A 19,907-nucleotide genomic window follows, 5' to 3' on the forward strand; every position below is an offset into this window, starting at 1 on the left:
CACAAGACTGGATCTCAGTGAGAACAATGCTGGCACCCCTTCAGCTTACCGAAAGCACATTCAACAGTCATTCTGCACCTGCTGTGCCAGTAGTTGAATCTCTCCTTGGCGCTGTCAAGGAGGCCAGTGTACAGTTTCATAAGCCAGGGGAACAAAGGGTAGGATAGTTCCTCCCAGAAACTACTGGCATTCCAACATCGTTAATTGTAATCTGCCAGTCAGGAACAAAAGTCCTTGCTTGTCGCTTTCTGAACAGTCCTGTACTAGGGTTACCATATTTTGAGCCTCCAAAAGGAGGACACTCCACCAGGCCCCGGCCCCGGCCATGCCCCCGCCCCAACTCTGCCCCTTCCCCAAAGTCCCCGCCCCAACTCTGCCCCCTCCCCTGCTTCCCGCGAACATTTTATTCGCGGGAAGCCTGAAGCAGGTAAGGCGGTGTGTGGGGGGAGGAGGCGCGGCCCAGGCTGGCCCCGCCAGCGTTTCCAGCCTGGGTCGGCTCGGGCCCTGGGGTGCCGGCCCGGGACCCAGCACCCAGCCGAGCACCCCCGGCCTGCCCAGCACTGCCGATCCCCGGCCCGGCCCCTGGCCGAGCACCCCCTGGCCCCGCCGGCCCCCCAGCCGAACATCCCTGGCCCGCTCGGCACCCCCCCGGCCCGGCCCCCGGCCGAGCACCCCCCGGCCCCGCCGGCCCCTGGGCCCCAGCCCGCTCAGCACCCCCCGGCCCAGCCCCTGGACCCCCGGCCGAGCACCCCCCTGGCTCCGCCGGCGCTTTGCCCTGCCGGTGCTCAGCCCCGCCGGCCCCCAGCGCTCGGCACCCCCGGCCCAGCACCGCCGGCCCCACATGTCCCGATTTTCCCGGACATGTCCGGCTTTTTGGGATTTTCCCTGGACGGGGATTTGGAGCCCAAAAAGCCAGACATGTCCAGGAAAATCCGGACGTGTGGTAACCCTACCTGTACTTTTAAAGATGTGAGCATCATGCACCCTGATGTCTGAAGAGTCCCCAGCGATCCACCAACATAGAAAAAATAGCCTGTCAATTGAAGTACTCTGTGACAAGGTGGACTGGTGCCAAAAATAGGGATGTGCGTGCCATCTATCGCCCTACTGCAGTTTGGGAACCCCACTGCTGTAAATCCATCCATTATGTTCTGAACATTGCCAAGAGTCACAGTCCTGTGCAGCAGGAGATGATTAATGCCCCTGCACACTTGCATGACCACAGCCTCCAGGGTGGATTTTCCAAATATAAAATGAGTTCCCACTGACCAGCTGCAATCCACTATCAAGTTTCCACAGTGCAATCGCCACTTGCTTCTCCTCTGTCAGTGCAACTCCCATTTTGGTGTCCTGGCACTGGAGGACTGGGGTAAGCTCAGCGCACTGATCCAGGAATGTGGCCTTGCCCATCCCAAAGTTCTGCAGCCACTGCTCACCATTCCAAGCCTGCATTACAGTGCTATCCCACCAGTCACTGCTAGTTTCTCAGGTCCAGAAGCAGCACTCCATGACCACCACCAACTGCCTTGAATTGGTTCTTGCTACATCCCACAGCAATCTGCCCACTGTCATCATGTTCCCCATGGCTCTTCTTGAGGATCTGCAAATACTAAGGAATGAGAGTCGTGTGCTTGTAACGCTCATGACAATAATGTAGAGCTGCTCAGGCTCCATGCTTCTGTCAGATGGCAGACAGTGACAAATCCCATGTGGGCTCATGGGATTTTCAAAATAGGAGCTAAAATTATGGGTATACTGTGGAGCGGAGAAAGCTGCAAGTTGGGAACTTGACTCCAGAGTCCCAGTCACCCCTGCACAACTTGTTTCTGCCCCACTATACATTGCCAAAACTTCTCAAAAAAGACACTTTGCTGGACGGTTGCCAGTTGCATACTGAGATAGGTACCCATGGTGCTCCACACTGTGCACCAAAACAAATACTCCTGGTGAATACGCACAGCTCTGATGCAAGGAGCCACGCGTCCATGTGCAGAAGCAATATACTAACTGCATCCAATGAGGGTAATGCCACAGCACGGTGGATTGTGGTCATGCAATAAAGGCAGACCACAAAAAAAAAAAAAAAGCCACTTGATTCCTTGCAGAAACTAGGTCCCCTGCTGCAAGTCTACATTTTCTTTGCTGGTGGGTATTAAGCAATGCTAATGAGAGCTCTTATGCATTTAAGGGCATGTCTACATAGGGACACTCAGGAATGTTAAACCAAATAAACTTCAGGTGTGAATCTGAAGCACATTAAACCCCCGGTGCAGATGCTCTCAGATGTTGCAGAGGAAAAAAGTATGCACAGAAAAAGACAGGTACTACTACTGAGCTACATTTCCAATATCCAGTTTTATAGAAGCTGGTCAGACGTTACTGAATCTGAATCTATTAGGCAAGTGAGAATTTTGATTTCTTCAGAAATAGAAAGCCGCTTTTCACAAACACAACTATTTCCAAAAAGGACTTGCACACACAGCAGCTGCCTTCTGTAACTATGGATAGCTGTTTCACAACAGGTATTTCTGGAAATCAAGTAAGTTTCCTACTTAAAACTCTGATCAGAGCATTGTATATCATTCTACTTTGCCTGTACATATGCCTTTACTTCTTTAGGTATAAAACTCAAAATGAGATTGCAGTCAACCTGAACAACAGTCACACGTTGAACAGTCTGGAGCAGTTAAACCTTGACATTTCTTGATCATTTCAGCACACAGAATCTTACTTTGGAACAGGTCTTAACAAGCTGGGTATAGAAGAGATTACTTCAGTGAGGCTGTCCATTAAAAGGCTTGAAGATGCAAGCATAAAAAAAAGTCTGTGCTCCCTTTTTAAATCTAATCTTTGTGTTTCTGAAAAAGATACTTTTGTCAGCTGTTGATAATCAAAGGGAGTGAAATCTGCAGAGTGGCAGAGTGAAATCCTATGGAAAGCGATGAAACTTACAGAATGGAAGTGGTCTCAAATCCCTGAAGAAGGTGGGAAGCCTTGCAGAGTTAGCTGCAGAAAAAGTCATTCTGACTGCTTGGCTAGCCGCTGAATCTTAAAACTGTTCAGTCCTTCTAGCAAGCACAGGTTCTCTTTCCTACTGATCCATTCACTTGTCAGTATGCTGCTGCTCCAGACACAGGACACATGCTGAGACACTAGGTTGCATGCCACAGTCCTAATCGGTTTAAAAGCAACTAACTTCAGCTTCATGGTCTTCCACAGGTCTAGTGAGACCATCTCTGATTTGATGGGATTTTAACAGGGAAGAAGGACAAGAGCATGTTAAGTGAACGAGACTTGATCTGCTGGGTTGGTTACTCTGTTCACTTTTCAGAATGGCTTTGCCTTCATGAATTTGCAAATTATGTCATGGAAACTGTGGTACTACTTTTGACTTCCTTTACAATTGAGGCAAATGGACACAGGAAGTTTTTGTATTGCTGTCCGTTAGATGGTTTTACACCACTATTTTTTCTAGTCTTCTGCTTTTATTCTTCCTCTGATGCAGTTTATCGGTAAGCCAGTGAATTTCATGACATTTAAACTATTGTCACCCTGAGCATTATTTCTTCTTCAAGTGTAAAGTGATCCTTTTCATATCCTAACGGAGGGCTCTTTGCCTGAGACTATTCTCATAACACAAGAACCAGGGGTCACCAAATGAAATCAATAGGCAGCAGGTTTAAAACAAACAAAAGGAAGTATTTTTTCCACACACCACACAGTCAACCTGTGGAACTCCTTGCCAGAGGATGTTGTGAAGGCCAAGACTAACAGAGTTAAAAAACAAAACCAAAAAAAACACTAAATACATTCATGGAGGATAGGTCCATCAATGGCTATTAGCTAGGATGGGCAGGGATGTTGTCCCTAACCTCTGTTTGCTAGAAGCTGGGAATGGGGGACATCACTTGATATTTACCTGTTCTGTTCATTCCCTCATGGGCACTTGGCATTGGCCACTGTCAGAGGACAGGACACTGGGCTAGATGGAACTTTCCTAAGAACGGCCCTACTGGGTCACACCAAAGGCAAATTCATCTACTCAGCTTAAGTTTCTAGAAGCTATGCTTTAAAAATAAACCAGATAGAGTTAGCAATTAGCCTACGCACAAGTCCACTGCAGATAAAAAAAGATTGTGATTATTAAAATGAACAATGTTTGTTTGCACAAGAAATAGCATCTTTATGGGAACAGGAATTTCTGGCCTACAACTCGCAAACATGTTTTCTAGCCTTCATATTTAGCTGTCCTGCAATCTCAGAATTTAAAGAATGGCAAGCACCCTGCCTCGTTACCTACATACAAGTGAAGATGCCAGGCCTTTTCAAGATTTCCTGAAACCTAAAACACTGTTCACTCTATCCTCCACCTCTAAATGGAGAATTTCATTTTAAAACACAAATTAAAATCAGTGACCTAGCAGACTGATCTAATGAGCAAGAAAAACTGGTAATAAATGTTGTATTTAGTTAATATAACCCCACTTACATATCATGTTTTCATATTGAAATAGCACTAACAAAAATTAAACAGGGAACACACCCTACAAACAAAAAACCGCCGCTGCATACTATTTTTGCTACTTGATATTATTTAAACTATCTATTCCCAGTTCATACAAACTTCAGCTTGTTTTGTTCTCAGAGCACGAAACTAGTTATTAACCATCATTGCTACAATCCCCAATATGTCTAACTAATCTCTTGCCAATCTGACATCTCAATTATCAAAAGATTTAAATCAGATATAGATTCCTTCAATTATAATGCACTTCATGTAACATCACTACAATCCACAGAGAAGACTGACAATTCTGTACCTTTCAAATTCTTACAAGCAGTTTGCATTCTTTCCCCTTTATTCACTCGTTTGGTCATTTGCAATTAGTTTTGCTAATTGCTATCGTCTTCAATTCAAAGAAAAAGCTTGGTAGCTTCAAATATTTACAGTGCAAGACATTTAAATGCGTATTTACTCAAACAGCTTTTACACCCTTAGAAACAATCCTCTGCTGTTCAACTACCGCTAGTAAAAAAATATTAAAATGACTTAATGATGTTGTGATTAAGCATTAATTTTCTGTAATATTTTATGAATCCTACATGTGCCTCAGTTCCCTATGTATTTTGCATGGCTTGCCAGTGGGGAAAAAGGATTAAGTTTGTCCTTAGCACAGGCTAACTATACATGGGGGGGGTTGTTTCCTGGCTGTGAGAGCCTGAATGGGTCATTAAAAAGGACTGGCTGAGGCAAACCCCAGAAAACCCGAGAAGACAGTGAAAAACCCAATCATCAGGACACCTACATACCAAAGGACCCAGGGGAGATGGATCTCCCTGCCTCTCAGCAAGGAAGCTGAGCAAACACCCCAGCTCAAGAATAAAAGGACTGGAAGGTATGATGGACAAGAGTGGGCTTCTGGAGGAAGCTGGGGGGCCCTTGCATCTGGGAACTGACTAAGAACATCCGACAGAGCCTGAAAATAGAGTTTCATTACAGCTTGGCTGGGGCTCTGGGTTAACCAGAATGGACTATGCTTTAGCCATCATTTCTCCATGCTACCCTAAGGACTTCCTATGCTGTGTCCAGTTGACTAATAAACCCTGCTGTTTTGAAAAGCTGTTAAGAGTGTCATTGTAAATACTAGGTAGAGGCGCATTAATCCCTGAAGAGAATACACGTCTCTACCTGGAGGTTTCCCTCAGCTGGACTGACTGAACAGAGCTCAGTGTGAAGAAGGGCTGCAGCCCAGAGGTTCAGTCTCAGGAGGCAGCGAGGCCTACCCTGAAGGACGAGCGAGACCCCTTGGGGGAATCTGGCTCATGGAAGGGGTTCCTTCAAGGTACTGTTCCAAAGCTGGGGGCGTAGCACCAATCCTATGGATCCATGACAGATTACAGCCACTATCTGCTGAAGGACAGATGGGCTGCAGACATGGAAGAAAATTAAATTTCATAGAATAAAAATTTAAGTACCTGATAATAGTATCTGAGAACCCAGCAAAGCCCTTCAACATAAGACTGTACAACTTTACGACGGAATTTCTCATCAGATACATCAACATCAAATTTGTTCTTATAGTAGCGCTGTTTCCAACCAGATTCCCATAACCTACACAAGAAGCACAATTAGATTTTAGTCTATAATTGTTTTCATATTACATATTTAAATGTCACATATTTTGCAATGAAAGCTAAGGCAAATGCTGTATTAACATGAGGGTAATGGTATGACGAGCATCTCATCTCAAGAGCTACATCAATTTAAAGTCACTTACACCCTAAATTACCATTTGATGTTTGACAATGTCTTCTACTAATTTAAACCTGGGCTTGGGGAGGGTGGGCAGGGAACTGACAGAGACCCAAGAGCCAGAGGAGTAAACACACTGGCCAGAGACTGAGATGAAAGTTATGATTGGGGAAGCCAAACTTGAAAATTTAGGAGTAACACCCTGAGAAGTAGTTTAGTCCTTATTCTCTGCTGCCTGGACAGCATTGTGATTTCTACAAATGGTGCTGTCCCTGAACCCAGCTTGAATGGGTAAAGATTGTTTTAAAAAAATTTAAAAAAATTGAAATACATTTTTATTTTTAAAAGTAAATAAACCTGTTTAAAATTTGAAGCTATGACAACCTATGTTAAGACCTAAACTTACTATAATCTATTAAAAGCATTTAAACAAAGATATGCTGCATCAGAGAGCTCTCCTCCAGTTCTAAGGACTTAAAAAGGGAGCTCCTTTTCCAATTATATACAGAATCAGGAGAAAACCATCTAACTTCTGAGGTCAACTCATTATCTATCTACACCAGTGATCCCCTTGCAGCCCAATCAACACACAGCAGCCGCCCATGTGACATTCTCAGGCCCATACAGGTAGTATACATATTGTGTGGCTGCAGCCCACATAACACAGAGCTGCATATGCAGCCCACAATGGTAAATAGGTTGAGAACCATTGATCTATACTATTTTCAGTCTTTACAATGGAGGAAGCGCTGCTATTTTTCCAATGCAAGTACTTCCAGTTTGTTGTGCAGAAAAGCTTTTGCTTTAATTACTTTTGGTTTCAGTTTAACTAGCAGTTTGTATTTTCATTTGGACTAGTTCAAAGTTGAAAAACCAGTTGGCAGCTGATAAAGCAGGCAAGCTTGTTTCCCTCTTCCGAGCTATGAATAAAAACAAGGTGAGAGGATGAGATTTACTAATTCTAAAAACCTGAAGGATACGGGGGCAATTTTCAAAGGTATTTAGGCATCTAAATATGTAGATATGTGCTACTGAAAAACCAGCTAGGAGCCTAATTTCGCTGATTTAATTGAGAATTAAACATATAAGCTTCTTAGGAACTTTTGAAAAACCTAGTAGGCACCTATCTGCATCTTTAGACACCTAAATATCTTTGAAAGTCTGGCCCAAAGTGTGTTCATGAACTATAGTTAATACTTCATTTATTAAATCAGTTTTAAATGCAAAACATGTTTTGATAAACCTTCTTTGTATCTTTATGTATCCAGCATATTTAAAGATATTGTTTTAGTTAACTAAAACAATCCTAAAATGTTAATTTTTTTTTGCATTTTTAATTGAATTCTGATTTCCATCCAAATGTGGCTTGCACAAATTACAAGTAAAATGACAGTCTAGTAGATAACAAATGGATGGTTCAAATTTTTCTAACATAATAAAAATGTAAAAATTAAGAACATGAATAAATGTATGATGAGCTAGGTATTTGCTTAAATAAATATGTATAGACAGTGCATCCCGGTTAGCAAAAAGTAAACCAATTTAGTGTAATGGCTATATTTGGTCAATATAACTATTAAAACATGTTTATTTGCACCAAATGAGAATAAACCTGTCTTTAGGAAAATTAATAAGTATAAATGCAAAAATATCACAAATAATTAAATCAAGGTTTCCTGCTTGCTGATTTATACTTCAGTGTGAACACACAGGAAAGAAAAGAAAGAATAGTTTGGCATAAGATCAAAGGACATTGATCAAATATGGAATGCAGGATGCAGTGATGAATTTGTTACCCAAACTTTGCACCCTACTAAGATTTTAATGTGCTACACTTAAATAAACTTTTCTTCTTCTCTATACCTAGGTCTCCCTCCCCTCTCCCCCCTCGCCCCCAATTGGTACATTTCTCATGAAGCTACTCTAAATAGGGAATGGAGTGACAGTGGACTTCTCTAGCCTTTCACCTTTTGAGACCTTGGCTCAAACCATATTTGAGTTATGAGTGAGTTGGCTAAACTTGCTTTCACCTTATTCCTATCCCTTCATTTATTTAATCAAAGGGCATCTTGCTCATAGCTAACACACATACCCAGTATAAAATCAATATATTAAAAAAAAAAAAAAAAAAAAAGAAAGACGTATTTCGGTAATCCATATAAATAAAGCCACACACCTAGTATAACTGAACTTTATGGGTTAAATAGCTCAAAAATTCAATTGCAAAACAGTGGCATTCAGCTCACATAATCAAAGCTAAACACTGAATGTCTAGCCAATTTGGCGCTTGGTCTCAAAGGGAGTAGTGGCTTGGAGGACAAAAACCTGTATGCATACTAATCGAGATACTTAGATTTAACAGCTATAGCTTACATATCTCACTGGAATTTACTGAATATTCTAACCCTCCACATTAATTACTCATGGATAAAAAGATCATAGGAAAGCATCCGAAGGCACTGCTGCTCTAAGCTAAATGGCATTAATTAGGCTGCATCTACTTCAGCAATTTGCTAACAAAGTGCTACAAAAAATGGCTTCACCTGATATTATCCTCTGGCTCAGGTTCACTGTCACTGTCTTCTGCTTTGCGCTTAATTCCTCCTGCTGGGGATGGGGTGCCATCAGAAGTGAAACTAGTATTAGGAGATGATGAAGGAGTCTAGGGATATAATCATATATAAACACAGGAAAAAAGGGTTTTATTATGCATTTCATATTCAAATTAAAATTAATGGTTTTGTGTGAAGAATTAAGAAAATTTGTTATTTTTACTTAAAACAAACAAAAAAAACTACATGCTACACAATCCTAAAATGTTAGGAAGTCCACTAGCATAAAATAGGGCTTTATAATAGGAATCAAACATTGGAATGTAAAAACAAAAACCAGTAACGAAACATGAAATTCTGTGACAAAGCACAAAACGTTTGGTATAGTCCAGTCTAACAGTAGGAATAAAAAAACAATTGGATACAAGGTTTATTTTATGACTTCTGTTTATGACTGCAGCAAAACAGGTCACATGTGCAGACTATAATATAAAGATGACTTAGAATTCAGAACTGACAGCCAAATTTAGAATATTTCTGCAAATTGCAAGTGAGCCTCTATTCAAATAAAAGTATCTTAACATGGAAGAAAGAGTTTTAGGAAGTCTCTCATTTCTGCAGATCACAGTTAGAAGATATTTAAGATAAATAAAACTTAAACACAAGATTGTGACAAACTGACGAGCTAGGAAGTTAAAATTCTGATGAAAGCCTCAAACAATTTTTATGCATCTTTTGCTTTAATACACAAAATTTCAGGATTAAAGCGAGTACTAAATTAAAATGGCAAAATTTTATTTACCCAGGCTTACCAGACAAAAAATACTTATTAGCAATAGAGAAATTTGTATTGAAATGTACATTTACTGTTTGGATGGGCAAATAGAGCCAAAGGAGAATCCTTACTATACATTGCATACGAGTGACTTTTCTATAGTCAAGTCTGGTTAAAAATGTTTCCATAACAACCACCTCTAGTTTTCACTCAACTTTCCAAAAGTTTGCCCATAGGCAGGTATGGGCAATTTTTAACTAAATAAATATATTTTTTAGAAAGTATAAATAATTAGCAGTTTATTATTATATATTGGGGGCAGCCGGGAAGATATTCCCCCTACATTATAGAAAACTGATTTTTGAACAGCACTATAGCTGAAACAGAATCTAGAAAGTTAAAACCTGGCCATTGTGAAGCTAGCCTTTGCAAAAACTGGTTGGAACTTGGCTAAGTTACAAGGCACTAGGCAGAGGAGAACAATTTGCACATACACAGTAGATATTTCTTACCACCAGTGCTCAAAAGGGAGACCCTGTACATAACGTAGAGCTGCCTGATTTAGGTGCATATTAAGTGTGGACATCTTCTAAGGTCCACTGAACGAAGCAGAGCTAAACAGCTTATGTAAGTGCAAAGAGTCATTCAGTATGTAACACTAACAACCAATACTAAAAAATACAATTGGATGAGTGTTTTTTAATACACTCTACAGCAGTGGTCCTCAAACTTCTGTACTGGTGACCCCTTTCAGATTAGCCTCTGAGTGCAACCCCCACTATAAATTAAAAACAATTTTTAACATATTTAATATGATTATAAATGCTGGAGGCAAAGCAGGGTTTGGAGTGGAGGCTGACAGCTCATGACCCCCCAGGTAATAACCTCGCAACTGTCTGAGAGGTCCTGACCCTCAGTTTGAGAACCCCTGCTCTATTGCACTAAGATTGAAAATAAGTTGAAAGGTACACCATTTGATATTTAAATTGCCATTTTTCCTACAACTTCACAGGTGTATTCACTCAGAGCACAAGGGAAAAGAAACTAAAATACTCTCCGCTGGAGAACATCCCACTCTAAACCAAATAATCCTACAAAAAGGACAGTCTACAGAATTGTTCCAAGAGACAATAACTACCAATTTTTCAGCCAGCCTGAAGGCTATCTCCATCTGTTGGAGACAAGAAAAGAACCGAGCACATTCAGCTGTGACAGACATTTCACAGGGGTGGGATTGTAAGAGGTTTCTGTTTTCCTGCCTGCACTGGAGTGGAAGTTGGATGTTATACCCATTCCTGGGCTAGAATAGGGACTACATGGACCAGCACAGTGTGATTATTTTTTTGGCAATCACTAAAGGATACAGAAAATTAAAGCTAACATGACTAGCTCTGGCATCAGCCAACATCATACAATATATGAGCATAGTATAAGAACCTATACCGAATAGATTATACATTGACCCAAATCTAATGTCTCCAATGAAAAATATTTTCATTTAAAATTAGAAAAAAACCCGACTACTATGTAAAACTGGGGTTTCACTGGTCTTGGGAGATAGCTGGGTTTGTTTTTTTTAAAACCTCAAATTTCTAACCTGGGGTGGATTTGAACTCAGTACCCGTGTGCTGCTCAGGTTCAGAGGCCAGAACATTTCCTTGGCGTTACAGAGGTCCTGTTTGAGCTCAGGTGCCTTGCAACGTTCTTGAACTCTCACACTGCACGTGCGCGGTGTAATCCATGAGGCACATGAACCTTCGAACGCTGGAGAAGCATACTTTTTCTAGAGCATTATAATTTGATTTCTCCAGAGAGCAAGTGAGTGGCATGTATTCTGTTGGGACTAACCCTCGAGCACTGGAGACCATGATGCAATGATCTGAGCCTTGATCACTATCTGTGCTCTAAATCTACAGCCAGAATAGGCCAGTTTTAAGACACAGATCAAGCCAGGGCTCAGATCATTGCACCAGTGTCTCAAATTCTTGAGGGTTACCCCAAAAGAGTGCAGGGCACCCACCAGCCCTTGGGGGGAGGGGGGGAAATCAAGTTTAAATGTTATTTGAAAAAGAATCTGCTTCTCCAGTTAGGTAGGTTAAGGCTCATCTACCTACTTCACAAGCGTAATGGATCACAGGGCTGTCTCTCACACATTCCTTGTTCAAACAGCCCCAAATCTGGATCACAAACCATTCCTGCCCTACAACCCATTCCATTTATCCCACTGCCCTAGATGCAACCCCAAGCCCCTCTCACTCAGATTCATCCCCACCTCCTCTACTGCCAGCAAGCAGTTACCTGTCCAACACACACAACCCTGACAGATTTTAGCAATATGCCTTTCAACCTTTTTAAATTCCTGCCCAAGGTAGGACTCAGAATGACACTAGGTGGGATGGGTCAGGTTCAAAAGGACCACTGCTGATCACCTTCAGCTATCCAGCTAGGGTGAAACTTTGAAGACTAAAAATCCTGTTAACCTGTCTGCACATGCTCATAGTAATCCACCAGGTTCCTGAACACACATGTGAGGCTTAGCACGCAACTGTATTAGAGATCACCCTCAAGCATTTGAGACCCTAGTGCAATGACCTGAGCTCTGGTTTGATCACTATCTGTGGGGGAAGGGCGGGGGAGAGATGAGAGGGGGGGAGTTGCTAGAAATTGTCAGCTTTAAGAAGAGCTGTTTTCCAGGGGCTCAGGAATCCCTTGGCCAAAGGGCCCCAAATTTGGGCCACTGACATACCCTGTGCCTCTAAGAGATGCAACAAATCTCCTGGCAATCTGATTAACCACACAGATTTTAAAGCACTTAGAATGACTGTTCTATAACCTCAAAAACAACCGAAAAAAACTGTTGTGAACATATTCCACCAACACTATATTTCAAATCAGAGATTGAAAAGCCCTACTGAGCTGGTATTCAACAGGTCACACACCATGACAGAAGTAAAAATGAAAAGATTAGCAAAATGAATAATTTTTTTTTTAAATATTAACCCCAATTCAGTTGCTTAGTTTTATTTTATTTTTCCTACATTTCTACATAGGGCAAGTTCTGAAATCCCATGCTCATAACAGCCTCAACTCCATAATCTTGCGTAAGGATTCAAGTTTGCTTAAAAGTGCTTCTTTTTGATTGGAAGGGCATTCTTTGCATTATATTTACCTTTTCAGAACTATTTAATCAATGATATTTGAAATATGAAAATGAACAAAACTTGACTTAAGTAGCCTTGGAAAACTGATTAAAAACTTGACTAGTTAAGTTGTTCTTCAAGAAAGAAAGTAAAAATTGAGTGATTAAGAGCTTAGAAGTAAATTGTAACATTAGTATATTCATTACTTTTTTCCTTCTTACAATTAGAACTAAAATCTAAACATTCACTCACCGAGTTCTGTTTGTCTTGCATTCTCATTTCATAGGCTGTCTGCCTGGGGTTACTGATTGCCTGAGGACTAGATCTATTTCCTCTCCCCAAAGCTTGAGGGGAAAACTGGCCACCAGGAATAAAAGAAGGCTGATCCCGCTACAAAAGCAAGCGAATACACACACAATGATATCAATCTAATATTGGAGATTACAAGAATAAAAATGAGCACATATAGCTGATATTCCTTTAGAGTTCTTAGATTATCAGTTGCTAGAATGTAAAATGAACACAGTTTGATCACAATTACTTATTCAGTTCAGTTTAGAACAAGTATGTTTAAACAAGATCTTATATATGTAAAATATACCCTTGGATAAGATGGCACTTACAATTTCAGGCCTTCCTATTTTCAAGGGTTTTATTAAATGCTCTCTAAAAAAGTTACATTTTTGTACTGAAGTTCCAGAAACATCAGAAGAAAATATGGGTTTGTTTTTTTTTAACTGAAGAAACTCCATCTAGCTATTAAGAGTGTGAAAAATAGGATTTACATTTCAAGGAAGATGATAAATCATTTTCTTGTGCTCTCATAGCAATACAGCTGATCCTTATTTTAAAGCTTAGACTTGATATGCACATAACACTCAATGAAAAGGGGCTCTATAAAGTTTGAAAAACGTTGGTTAAATGAAGTGATGATGACCCTATGACACTCCTCCACTGTACATCTAGAGTCCTCGTGCCTCAAGGAAATAGAGACATCAAGCTCTGGGAAATGGTTGGGGGTATCTGACATATTAGAAGTACTACACAGAGACGCTGTCTTGAAGCCAAGGGTCCCAGCGTAGTGAGGCCCTGCTGGGTTTCTTGGATCATTAGATCACATTGTAAAGAAGCTACACCTATTTGAATGAGCTATCAAGTAACATGTTTATTGTACAAACCCTAGATTCAGATGAACATGCAAGAATCTATTCTAAAAAATTAGGAAGGACATTTAGTACAAAAAACGTAAATTAAATGCAATTTTAAGGGTTTAACATGCACAAGTACATGTTAAGGCTGTCAACAATCAACACTTTGCCGTTGTGAATAAGTGGTATTTTGTATTACTCTGAATAAATCTGCACATATATTTTAGTCACAATGTAACCAAGTTACATTTGCAGAGGAAACCTTGTTGTAGAATTCTGACATACCTGTCTAAAGGTTAAAGCTTGATTTAGCATTAACTGTTTAATTTTCTGTAGTCAGTTTACTAAACTCTTAATCAGGCTCTCAATTAAGAGGCATATCTTCTGTCCTCTCTGCTGACTAGCTGACACACTGTAACCCAATGGCACAATCCCTCTGTGCAACTGGTACTGTAAAGCATTTGATACTGTAGTCACATTATACAGATGTACCTATATTCCAAAGGCCCCAATTTATTGTTATCCTTGAGCAACTTCATCTCCCCCCCCCCACCTATTTTAAATAGGTTTAGATTTAATTATGTGATTTTTCCATTCAATGCTGCAATTTTTAACAAAAGAAAAGTTTTTTGTAAAACACTGTAAGACAGTTCAGAGTAAGGCAAAAACCATGCAATTGTTACTGCAGTTTTATCTAATTTACTGAAATGAGACTAAATTTCTGTTTGTCACAATATAAAAATGCCTGTAAAAATGAGCTCTTAAATTTACCTTCATTCTTTTTCTCTTTTCTTTTTGTCGTCTTCTGAAGTTCTCCTAAAACAAGAGTAAAGACAATTCAAGTAACCCGGTCTTACAAGTCTTTTAGAAAAGTATTTCCTGAGTCTCTCCATTAATCACCACACAAAGAAAGATTAAGTAGCAAGACTGAGTAGGCGTCATGGCTACTGACCTATGAGGCTTGCTGAACTGAACTCTTCCCTGGCCCCATCTAGGATTACTGGTCTATGGCTTTTCTAAGCTACATTAGCATCCTATGGAAAACACCCCCCAAAACTGAAGGGCTTTCAATATGGCTCACAATACTCAGCAAATTGCATTGGGACAACAAGGCCTTTAAAGCACATGTGTGAAGATGCCAAAACAGAGTTTTGCCTGTCTGTCCACCTGGGTGAAGATACTACAGAAGTCCAGGTGCTACGGGTAACTCAGCATAGATACACATTTCTTGCCACAGTTGCTAGTGGCTCAAAAAATTCCTGCCCTTCTTTTTTAAGATCCTGGATCTTGCTCCAAAGCCTGTTCTTCTACAAGTGCTAAATTTGTACTGTAGTTTGGCATAGGATATTGAGAGAACTGTAGATTATGGTTATGACATACAGTACATCCTACCAACATTGAACCAATGTTTTTCTGACTGGATACTCAGTGCAGTTCTGCTCCCTTGATTGAGGGGTTTTATTATTCTCCTTTTTATGAATAAGCTATTTAGGATTGTTTGCTTAGTACTTTCTAGCAATATAAACCATGTGCTAGGAATATGCTGCAGTGTAGTGAGTTGTTATTGTTGACCAAGAAGTCGAATTTGCTTAAAACAGCTGAAGGATCCCTTCTGAAAAAAAGCAGCATTGTAAATTTACGGATTACAACACAAACATAATACATTTCTCTAGAACTTAACTAAGTTTAATACAACGCACAAAGCTGCCACCAACACATTTAGCAGGAAATTTGTCAAAAATCTACCTGCTGGAAGAAAATGTAACTGAAAAGCCATAAAAGTAAAGAAGCTTTAAACAAGTGATACAGCCAAAAGGACTGAACAAGTGCAATTATTTTTGTATTTTAAAAAGCATTAATAGTTAATGCTTTTAGAATACGAAAATAGTCATTGGTATATTAAATTCTGAAGAACCCTTCAGTGTAGCTAACAGGTTTGACACAAAGCAGAAAAGTGAACACATGGTCACTTTTAGACAGCTTTAACACAGAAGTAAGTGCTCTGAGTCAAGGACTGTCTTTACAGTACTGTTATGTACTGTGCCAGCCTCATTCCCTGCACTAAAGTAATGAATTAATTATGGAGGACTTGAAAATCCACTCACTTACTGGCCACCGGCAAGAAAAAAAGCTTGGTTTTTAAAAGAAGAATTTTCAAATCATTACGGTTGAAAGAACTAAATATGAACTGAAAAAATACCCAATGGAGTGAAATCTTATCTTTTAGACCATTCCAGTGCCTGTTGGAGCTCAGAACTTTCCCATGTTGCCGCAAAGTGAAAACAAAGCAGGTTTGTCTGTTTTCAAAGGTGCTATTCACTACACTGTGGGCAGCAGTGAAACTAAGAAAAAAAATCACGTCAGTTTCACGACAGCGTTGCTTGGGTATTGGCAGAGACAAAGAAAGGCCATCGAATTATTCGCTCAGAAGGATGACCCAAAGTGGAGACTGGGGAGGTAGGAAAGGGAATTGTGTGTGAAGAGACTAGCCTTATTTCATTATCAGTGTTTCCTGTATCATTGTACAATACAGTGAACATCTTCAAAGTGGTCACTGTGATGATGCTGGCAAACCAGATGCCAGCTCTTGCCAAGTGCTCCTGGACCACACTAAACACTGACAGATGCACAGCTGGAAACCGGTCTGGTTTGCCTGTCTGCATGTTGTTAAAACTGACAGAGTTATAAGAAAGTGTTTAATGTTTAGACCTTATGAAATGCTTGTCTGATGCTGCATCCTTATGTAGGATGCTTATAACGTGTCCCATATTATAAGGTAATATTTAAGTGTTTTCTCTGCAGCTATAAAAGTATTGACTAAAACTATAAAACCTCAGCGGGGTTAAGCGGGTGGCTTAAAACAATGGCTAAAACACCACGGAAAACCAAGTCTCAGTTCTCTGCACGTCCCTCGATCCCCACTCCGGAAGCAGTGATGCATTCGATCGACGAGAGGCTGAAAAGAATCTCAGGTGCCAGGTTGCCAAAAGGAAACCAGACAACTCTCTCTGTGTGCACTTATAACTGCAGAACACTGACAAAGGAGGAATCAATAAACCATCTCATGGAGGAAAAGGCAAAAAACAGCCTGCGATGTGCTGGGTGTTTGCGAAACATGACGAAAGAAGGAGATGGAGGTCAGCTGGAGGGATGGAAGCACGATCATTCTAGGGAAAGGAGAAGGCACGAGGATAATTGGAGGAGTCGGATTAATCGAACAAGGAATGGTCTTCGAAAATCGTCTCATGCCATTTGAAGTCATCGCATATCGGGGTGCTTTACCTCCTATTGAACCGAAACAGCACCCTCAAAATCATCCAGATCTACGCTCCCACAAGTGCATGTGAAGATGATGATGTGGAAGAATTCTATCAGAAGCTAGAGGAAACCCTCACTCAGAGTTCCACATATACGATTGTGATGGGAGATTTTAACACCAAGGTTGGAAGAGGGAGAGAAGGTGAAAAGTTCATAGGAAGGTATGGTATCGGAGAATGAAACGCACAATAACGACTAGCTATATCGGCAGAGACGAGGAGAATGTTCATTAGTAACACCTGGTTCCGAAAGAAGGCTAACAGGAGATGGACTTGGATTGCACCGAACATGAAGACAAAGAATGAAATAGATTACTTTCTGATCGATAGACGCATAGTGCTGGATATTTCAGTAGTGCCATTATTTAACATCGGTAGTGATCATCGCCTACTGAGAGCCAGACTCGCATTCACTGTGAAGGTGGAGAAAAAGGCGCTGTGTATGGCGAACAGAAGGCACCAACCAGTAGCTTTCGACGAGGAAATCCTGAAGGAAAACATTTCCAGGGAAGACTGGAGCCTCCTGGATGACTGTGACAACAATTATGAGAACTTCAGCAAGAGACTGGAACGGTGTGTGAAATCAGCTGAGCGTGAAAGACCAAAAAGAGCTAGTGGAAGAATCTCGGAGAATACAAAGACCTTATTAGAGAAGAGGAGGAAAATGAAAAGAAATGGCAGTGACAGGCTTGAGTACTCCCTTCTCTGCAAGCTCATACGAATGAAGCTGAAGGAAGACTTCGAGAAATTTCGAACCAAAAAGCTCCTAAAGGCTGCTGAAGTTTGTAAAAGTCTCAAAAAATGCACCCGGGAACCGGCGTTGTATAGGTCATCATCGGCTTTGAAGAACAAGAATGGAGAATCGGTAACCAATCGAACAGAGATGGAGGCAACCTGCAGGGATTTCTATACCCAGCTCTTTGCATCCCATATAGATGTCCCAATGCCATCACTTCAACAAACAGATGAACACATACTCCCAGTTCTCATCAGCGAAGTCCGTCACACAGTCCATCAAATGAAAGAGGGGAAGGCTCCAGGCAAGGACGGTCTGACAGCAGAAGTGCTTAAGGCAGGAGGTCATAACTCTGGAAAGCTCTCGCCTAAAGATTCAACCGTTAACTGAAAACGCAGAAGATACCGTCCAGTTGGAAAGCGTCCAATACCATTTTGCTGCATAAGAAAGGCGATCGAGAAAATCTAAAGAACTATCGCCCATGTCTATAAATTGTTCACCAAAATAATAACAAATAGACTGTCACGAAACCTGGATGAATAGCAACCTAGAGAGCAGGCCGGTTTTTGAAGAAATTACAGCACGATAGACACATCTTCACTCTAAACCAACTACTAGAGCGTTCAAGGGAATACAAGTTCCCTTTGTGCATTGCCTTCGTGGACTACGAGAAGGCATTTGATAGCGTGGAGACTAATGCCGTTCTTGAAGCTCTTTCAAAACAGGGCATCAGCGCAAAATAGATCACATTATTAAAAGAAATAAACTCTGGCTGCAGCACGGATATATCGCTGTTCGATACTCCCCTCCGAATCCCCACCGAGAAAGGTGTGAAACAAGGAGATACAGTTTCACCAAAATTATTCACAGCCTGTCTTGAATTGGTCTTTCGATGAGCAGACCTGAAAGGTGGGATTAATATCAACGCTGAGCGGCTAAACCATCTCAGATTCGCAGATGATATAGTGCTGATAGCTGAAAATACAGTCCAGCTTGAGAGAATGCTTAAAGAACTGAACGCGAAAAGTAGTCAAGTCAGATTAAAAATGAACCAGTCGAAAACAAAATATATGAGATCGGATGTTCTGCCAAGAACCCAAATAACTCTTGGAGGAGAGCAGATCCAAGAGGCCGACAAATACATTTATTTGGGCCAGGAAGTCAACATGCGCCATGATCAGAAAGGCGAACTGTCGCGCAGAAAAAAAACTGGATGGTGCACATTCAATGACATCAGGGATATCCTCCAAGGAAAGATCAGCAAAATAACTCGTGCAAATCTTTTTAACTCGACCGTGCTTCCAGCGATGCTATATGGCAGCAAAACATGGTCGCTGACGAAGACTGAAGAACATCAACTGTCTGCCACATAGAGGGCAATAGAACGAACATTTCTGGGCATTTCGCTCCACGATCGCATCCCCAATGAAATAATTAGGCAGCAGTCTGGAGTCCGAGATGTTGTTGTCGAAAGCAGGCTCAGCAAAATGCGGTGGGCGGGACACGTGGCCCGACTCAGTGACAACAGATGGACTGCAGCTATATAGGAGTGGTATCCACGAGAACTGAAACGGCCATGCGGTCAGCCTCCAAAGAGGTGGGATGATTTCTTAACTAGGAGATATGGACAAACATGGCGAAGGATGACCAGAGCGAGAGAAGATTGGAAGATGTGTTGTCATCGGCTCAGTCTTAACTGATGAAGGACTGACAGTTTATGCATAAAACCCCAGTCAGGACAGAAGCATTACCAAGTGTGAAATATTAAATTTACCACAAGAGGGGTCATCACCTCCCCCACAAAAGGTGTCTTATAGACACCAGACAAGCCATTGTGGAACATCAGCGGATAAAATACTTGGCTGACCGCTTCCCCAGCAGTCACGAAGAGGGTACATGCCCAAGCTCTCATCCCACCACTATTTGAACGTGGGGGGAAGGGCATAAAAAATCCTAGTCAAGAAGGAATTGTTATCACTGTGTTGC

At 41.2% G+C, this 19,907-nt stretch overlaps 1 protein-coding gene across 1 annotated transcript in view; it reads right to left on the reverse strand.

Moving 5' to 3' along the window:
* Positions 1-19,907, reverse strand: part of XRN2 (5'-3' exoribonuclease 2) — an 89,783-nt gene that overhangs the window by 42,690 nt on the left and 27,186 nt on the right. The window contains exons 14-17 of the mRNA XM_054022691.1: positions 14,640-14,684; positions 12,973-13,110; positions 8,797-8,915; positions 5,977-6,112 (exon numbers count right to left, since the gene is read on the reverse strand). Coding sequence (XP_053878666.1) covers positions 5,977-6,112; positions 8,797-8,915; positions 12,973-13,110; positions 14,640-14,684 — 438 coding nt within the window. The remainder of the gene's footprint in view (positions 1-5,976; positions 6,113-8,796; positions 8,916-12,972; positions 13,111-14,639; positions 14,685-19,907) is intronic.

This window comes from Malaclemys terrapin, chromosome 3 (assembly GCF_027887155.1).
Source record: "Malaclemys terrapin pileata isolate rMalTer1 chromosome 3, rMalTer1.hap1, whole genome shotgun sequence".
NCBI classification, from domain to species: domain Eukaryota; kingdom Metazoa; phylum Chordata; order Testudines; family Emydidae; genus Malaclemys; species Malaclemys terrapin.